At 58.5% G+C, this 7,043-nt stretch overlaps 1 protein-coding gene across 1 annotated transcript in view; it reads right to left on the bottom strand.

Annotated features, from left to right (window-relative positions):
* The window catches only part of LOC103914438 (oxysterol-binding protein 2-like), a 35,302-nt gene that overhangs the window by 1,905 nt on the left and 26,354 nt on the right, over window positions 1–7,043 (bottom strand). Inside the window, exons 6-11 of the mRNA XM_009321076.1 lie at window positions 6,626–6,871; window positions 2,947–3,067; window positions 2,046–2,149; window positions 1,502–1,597; window positions 866–1,050; window positions 1–19 (exon numbers count right to left, since the gene is read on the bottom strand). Of these exons, the coding sequence (XP_009319351.1) occupies window positions 1–19; window positions 866–1,050; window positions 1,502–1,597; window positions 2,046–2,149; window positions 2,947–3,067; window positions 6,626–6,871 (771 nt within the window). The remainder of the gene's footprint in view (window positions 20–865; window positions 1,051–1,501; window positions 1,598–2,045; window positions 2,150–2,946; window positions 3,068–6,625; window positions 6,872–7,043) is intronic.

Genomic DNA, 7,043 nt, shown 5'->3' with positions numbered 1-7,043 from the left:
CAGGTTCTCGGCATGCTCCCTGCGGCCGGAGAGCCCTGATCAGGATGGCAGAGGTGGTGCCTGCCTGGAGCAGAGCTCCCCAGCCCTTCACGTCCTTGTGTCTCACCCCAGCCCCACTGATGCTGCTCCTGCTACTCCAAACCAGACACGTAGAAGTCCTTTGGGGAGCCCTGCCTCCCACCCTTCTAAGCAGAGATGCCAATGACGCCTCAGTGGGAGGGGAACGGAGACCCCTCCTCTGTTCGCTCCATCTGGGGAAGGTAAAAGCCAAGCCTACGAACTCCGAGTGCTGTATCGCGCAGCCGAGACACGCAACAGCTTCACCCAAGGGCTGCTGGACCCCCAACTGCAGAACTGGTGGCACCAAGCGGAGGACGCTTTCCACCGGGGACTGTTGCAGCAGAGTATCCCCAAAGCAGGGACCGGCCATTGGTGCTACCAAAGGTTGGAGACTGGTGTGGTGTCTGAGAGCAGCTCCGCTGTGGGTAAGTGTCGAGAGAGGGTTGGTCCCCAGAGGGCTAAAGTGACCAGTGGGACAGGACGGCCAAGGACTCACCAGCAAGGCAAAGCAGCCAGCACATCTCCCTGCCGTGGCCAGCAGCCCAAAAAAACTAACCAGGAACCCTCGCTGCCCAAAACCTACCTGCAAGGGTCCCCCAAAGCCACCCTCCCCTTGCAGGGACCTGCTCTCCCCTCCTGCTGTGTGCTCCCACCCTAGAAAAAGCCACGCAGCCACCCAAGTCCTGGTCCCCTTCCCGTGTCCTCAGGGCTGGGCACACGAGCCCCCTCCACCCCACGGGGCTCAGGGTGACACCATTAACCCCCGTCTGGCTGTTGCACCCCAGAGCAACAGGAGGGGACTCACGGAAGGGGGTACTTCTTCCACAGGACCTTTGGAGACAGCGTCTGGTAGACGGTTTTCTGCTTGCCCTCCGTGCTGGTGCTGCCGTGGCTGCTCTGCACTATCTTGGAGCACTCCATCTTCTCATCCCACGTGCCGGACATGACGTAGTGGGCTTTACCATCGGCATCGCTCACCACCCCTGTCACCTGGCAGAAGGAGATGGCTCTGGTGGCATTTGGAAGTACTCAGAGGACAGGGAGAGGCGCAGGGGGGCAGAACACCCTCCAGGTGCCCCAACCGGAGCAGCTGGACCTGGCGCTGCGTGTCCTCGGACACCAGCTGTGCCCAGCACAGGCGGAGCGCGGGCCCACCCTGACCATGCAGGTGGGTCTCCAGCCCATCAAATCCTTTCCAGGTCTCAGTGCTCCAGCTCTGGCACACGGAGAGCCGAAACACGGGCTCTGCTTGGACACGGCTGGTCCCCCCCAGCCCTCCCTGGTGACTCACGTCAGAGGTGCCAGCGCAGCTCCTTGGCCCCGTGCTGGGGCTCATGCTGGCTGCAGTACTGGGACCCCGTGAGCCCAGCTTAGATGGAAGAGCCAGGTCTCACCCCGCGCAAGGCTGCCAGAAGGAGCAGGGAGATACCCGGATACGTACCTTTCGGGGGACATCTCTGGAGAAGTAGCTGTAGGGGGTAAATTTCAGCTGGCATTTATCTTTTGACTTATGGTTAACAATCTCTATTTCACCAGACTAGATGAAAGACACAGAACCACAGCGAGTGAGAGACTTTGCAAGGAGACAAATCAGGCGTTAGTTGTAGTGCAGGTACAAATCAACACCAGCTGCAGCATCACTTCTGGCTGCAGCCACCGCACCGGCTGGCCCCGCCCGCCCCCCCGGCCCCGTCTCCCCCCCCCAGCCCCACGGCTCGCCAGCAGCGGGGCGAAAGCCGCCACGCGCATGACCACCCTGCCCCACGGAGCTGCTGGCCTTGGGAAGAGCCATTAGGAGCTCCAAGAAGCCTCCCCCCCAATCCCTGCCGGGGAAGCACACCTTCCTATCGCGGCAGGAGTATGGTGGGGACACCAGGCAGCGCTGGCACACACCGCAGGAGGGCACCCTTCCAGCCCGCCCTGCCCTTCCCCAGAGCCAGGCGAGGCCGGGCAGGACCCATCACCTCGGACCCATAGCCACCAACCTGGTCAATCCAGAGCTTGCCCACGATGATGTTGTGAACGGTGGAGGTGACTTTCCTCCAGACATAGTGATTCCCGCTGGAATGAAACTCGAGATGGATGGTGCCTGTGGAGAGAGGAGCAGCCCCGAGCTCAGCGAGGGCAGATGACTGGGCAGGGCTGCGGGCACACTCCCCTGGAGCACAACGACACCCCAGCATCACGCTTGTCCCCGGAGCCAACCTGGGCCCTCTACCTGCATCTCCCATCACCAGCCCCCAGCCAGGGCTGGGTCTGGATTCATCCCTCCCCTTGCTGCACGCCCCGTGGTCTGCTACAGTAAGGGAGCTGCAATACCTGCAAGGCCCTCTGCCCTCCTCCTGCCCCCTCCCCACCCCAAAAGCACTGATTTTAAAAGCAGGTCAGAAACGTGCTGCCTGGTTGACTTTCAGTGTCACGAGACCAGCCAGGCACCAGCACAGCTTTGAGATCAGCCCCGGGCGTGCTGCCCAGCCCAGGGACAGGCAGAAGACAAATAAAACCTTGGAAGGAGGCAGCTTATTGCATCTGGCTGCCAGGGAGAGGGTTAAAACAGGCAGCAAGCTAACCTTTAAATATCACTTAAGGAGAAATCGATTCATGGGCAAGCAGGATATTTCCAAAGCACATCCACTTTCGTGCTAGCAGCAAGCAAAGCAGTCTTCCTTTGCCGCTGGCATAATTTCCATTTCCAGAGCAGACGCGTTATCGTAGGGTTGTCTGTGATCGGGAGCACAAATCTGTGCTCCTATGTTGCTCAGGGTGGAATTCAGTAAGCCCTATGTGAGCCCAAGGGACCGGCACGCTGCTTTAACCTCTGGGGTACTGCGTGAGCAGTGCAGGGAAAAAAAGCAAGCCCCGATCCTCTCGGCATAAGTCACCTACCCAGTGGCATGATGGAGAGGTATTTGCCCCTGAACTTGCTGGCGATCGTGATTTCCTGCCACAACGTCCACCCTCGCTTGGAGTAGACGTGATGGGCGGCTGCCGGGGGGTGGTGGCTTACCTGGAAGAGAGGAGAAACAGCCCCTAAGGTCACGGCCACCAGCAGCGGAGAGCCCTGGCGAGCGCTCGGCCATCACAGCGTGAGTCCTAGGAGAGGTGGTAGCTCCACAGCAGCTTTGGCCTTGAGGATGCTCCACTGTGCTGACCTGAATCACCCAATCTTCTCCCGGGCATTGGGATGACCTCCCATGAGGTACCCCGGCAGCACGTGGAGGTGCACTGAGCTCCTGCCAGGATTTTCTAAAGCTCATTAGCAAAGCGTCAGCTGTAAAAAACTTAACTTGAGCAACTATCGCTGTGAGACGATGCTGTACTGTGACCCCAGGACACAGCCCCGCTCTCCAGGGATCCCCGTTGAGAAACAGGGATGAGCCGAAACCCAGCCCAGATCCCCAGTAATCCCAGTGTAACAGCACCTCTCCTACCAGCAGCGGCTCCCACTGCTCTGCCTGGAAACTCCCGGGGGACACAGGTCCCCAAGTTGTCCGAGACACATGGACCTGCCCAGCCAAGACTTTGGCTTTGCCCCTACAGACACGCTGGGCTGGAAAAACAGATACGACATCCTCCGTCCCCAGGGATGACTTGTAAAAGGACGGTGCTCATGTTCCCCTGCACTGGAAAAGCTGTCCAAGAACAAGGTGGGAGCAGGACATCCCAGCCAGAGGGCTCTGCCCTCACACGGGGTCTCACCCAGCCGACCCACGGCGCTCCGGCACGGCACACGGCGCCCATCACTGGGAACCCGCCAACCACCGAGCCCCGACAGCCACGCCACCGAGTTCAGAGATTATTTGCACCGACGTAATTACAGGCTGAGCGCCCCGAGCTACTGGATTACAAACGTGAGCAGAGCAAAAACCTCTGCATTAAATCCCACTGTCACCAGCAGGAGAAAATCCTATTTGGATAACTGGATTTCAGGCACAAGATTATCAAGGCTTTGCTAAGCGCATCGGCAGGCTGAGCAGCACACGCAGCATCCAAGGAAAGTTCAGAGCAGTAGGAGCAGTGTCCGTTTGTCCATCCCACGCTGCCCGCACCAACCGCAGCACCAGGGCAAGAAGCACTGCCAACACTGTGCTGGTGCAAAGCCGTGCTGTCAGCAAATGTGCCCTCTGAGACGGCTGCAGGAGGGAGATTTAGAGGCTCTGCTCATGGACCAAAGGCTCCAGAGCGCTGCAACGGAGCAGGTTTGCTCCGAGTTACAACAATTTGTAATTTTGGATGAATCTCGTGCGCTGTGCCAGCGAGGGAGGGACGCAAGGACCAGGCAGGAGGGCTGCGCTCAGGCGTTCAGCCCGGCTTGTGGCTCAGCTGATGTGGAGGTGTCAGAAATACCAAATTTGGGTACAGATGTAGGAAGACCAGGACCAACTGGAAAAAGTAATTCAGGGCAGGTTATTTATTTGGGAGGGGACAGGGATGGAGGAAGGAGGGTTGTGAAAATGTCAGTGAAGGAATGAGAAAAGGGATGGCAAGGTGTGGGAGTGATGTGGTCGGGGATGTGCGGCGGTACCCGACGGGCAGCGCTGGGCTTCATCACCACAGCCCGAATAAGGGTAATAATCCCAACCTGTTGTTCTGACCGTACCCCGGGAGGATGAGGGGTGTTGCTGGCTAACGGATGGATCAAGCATCCTGGTAAGGAATCATCCGCTTCCTAGAACACCAGGCTGAGCAGGCTGACAGCCCAGGGAGTCGGGGCACCAGGGAGGTGTTGGAGAACAGTGACCCCTAATTTCTCTCTGCTGTGCATAAAGCCAGCTGGGGAATTTGGCTGTGCGGCAGGATGGGAGAATCGCTGCCAGGCGAGGGGAGGTGAAGGTGTGATGCTGTGATGAACCTGAGCTCTACGATGTCCACAGCAAAGTGCCGGGGGATGCCTGGAGGGATGCTGCCACCTCTGATCTGCCTCCCAGGAGAAGGAAAGGCGCTGGGCAGAGCAGGACGGGGAGGCACATTCACAGCCATAGCTCGTTACACTCTGGTCAGCGGTGTCCTGGCTCACTGCAGCCCAGGGCACGAGCTCCCAAGGCTGGGACAGACCATATGGGCATCACTGGGGACGATCAAAGCTGGCTGACATCAGGCATGCAGCTTTGGATGGCGCGAAGAGACAGCAGAGACACAAATCCTGGAGATTATCTGCTGAAGCACCTTTCCTTTTGTCACTGGCAAGGGGTCACATTTCCAGGGGAGCCCACAAAGCCTGTTCAACATCACTGCCCAGAGCAGCGCAGCCGAGAGAGACGGGATGTGACAGGAGGTGCTGTCCTGCCTCAGGCCAGAGGTTTGCAAGAGTCTGCCAAGCTTGGGCACCCGTTACCATGGAGGGGTTTTGCCTGCACCTATGTGTCCTGCGAGGAGCTGATGGCAGAGCATGGCACCCGCTACAGCGGCTGCTCCAAACCTGGGTACGAAGGGCCGTGACTTGGAGAAGATGATGATGAGGGACAGAGACAAGCTAAACCTCGTCAGGGGAACACAGGGATGCTGGTGCAAGCCTGAGCCTCCTCACTGCTTATTTCCAGCGCACCCCATCCGCACGTCCGACATCTGCTGTCAGCATCACGTACCACAGGCATGGCATGCCCGGATTAGCAGCAAGACCCTTTTCCCATGCAACATCCCCCCAAAAAGCCCACAGGGCTTGGGGGCACAGTCTGCTGAAAGGGGCACAGTCTGCTGAAAGGCTCTGCAGATCTTGGACCTGCATCAGCCTCTGCAGAGTGACAGAGGTTTGTGATTTTGTTTGATGCTTCTGAACACTGAAAGACACGACGGTCGCTCTGCCCCTGAGGCGGCACAGCCACCCCCTGGAGAACACAGAGCCCCCACCAATGCGATGTCCTGCCTGCAAGGGGTGATAATCGGCTCCATCCATCCCCAGGAATCCAGGATGGACCAGCCAAGTGTGCTAAATATTAAACAGTCGATTTTCTTCATAGGTCGCAACTCATTAAGTACTCCAGGTTTTTAATTAAGACCTGCTCTTTGACCGATGCATGCCAGATGCGCTCTGTGGTTAGAGTATGGGGCTGTCAGAGGATCTCGGGTTGCCCCCAGGCTCTGAAACCAAAAATTTTCAGTCCAACAAGAAAGAAACAAGACCGCGAGACACCCTCTGGCCCAAAGACACCCTGAAACAGGGAGGAACTGCACCAGAACTCGCAGGCACCACTGACATGGCTAGGAGGGAGCTCGGGTGAGGAGACCTTCTGCCTTTCTGCTCAAGTGTTGAGATGTGACAGCAACCCCAGCCCCAGGCAGGCTGCCAGGAGACCCGGCAGGGTGATGGACAACTTTCTCCTCCCCTTCTTCCCCACCTCCTGCTCTGCCACGCTGGGACGGGCACACTGCCCTCCTGCTTCTGAAAAATGGCTTGGGCTGTGTCCGCTGCTGCTTCTGCCAACGCCAACGGGAATTTGCTGGCTGTCTCAGCCCCGAGGAAGGCACAGTGCAAGGAGGTGCTGGGTCTCCTTCAGGGAAGGGCTGCTTTGGCTGGACACGAGCAGCGGGGCAGACACGCAGAGCCCCTCCGCAGACCCCAGCTCACCTGCTCGCACAGGGAACGGAAGCCGAACTCCTCCAGCCGGTCGAGCTCATAGGTTTCCCCCAGCAGCGGGTTGAATGGCTTTGCGGTGCGGTGGACAGTCGTCGAGTAGGAAGACACTGAAAATGCAGCAACGAAGCACATCTGCTCCGTGGAGCTCTCGCACTTGACTGCTTTGTCCAGCAGCTCGTGGTACTCCAGGTCCTCCGTCAGCCTCTGCAGCATGGAGAGCGGCTCATTGAAGTTTACCTGGAGGGGAACAAGTAAGGGTTAGCAAAGCAAGACAGATGCCAAGCCGGGCACTTCACCCTTTGCCTTCTTCTCCCAGCACAGTGCCCTGCTAACCACCGGCATCCCACACATTTAGCTCTCCGAGCACAGTGAGATGCACCCCAAGATTCAGGGATCCAGGGCGGATGGA

Source organism: Pygoscelis adeliae, unplaced genomic scaffold (assembly GCF_000699105.1).
Source record: "Pygoscelis adeliae isolate BGI_AS28 unplaced genomic scaffold, ASM69910v1 Scaffold403, whole genome shotgun sequence".
NCBI lineage: Eukaryota > Metazoa > Chordata > Aves > Sphenisciformes > Spheniscidae > Pygoscelis > Pygoscelis adeliae.
This window is presented reverse-complemented; position numbering and strand designations above follow the sequence as displayed.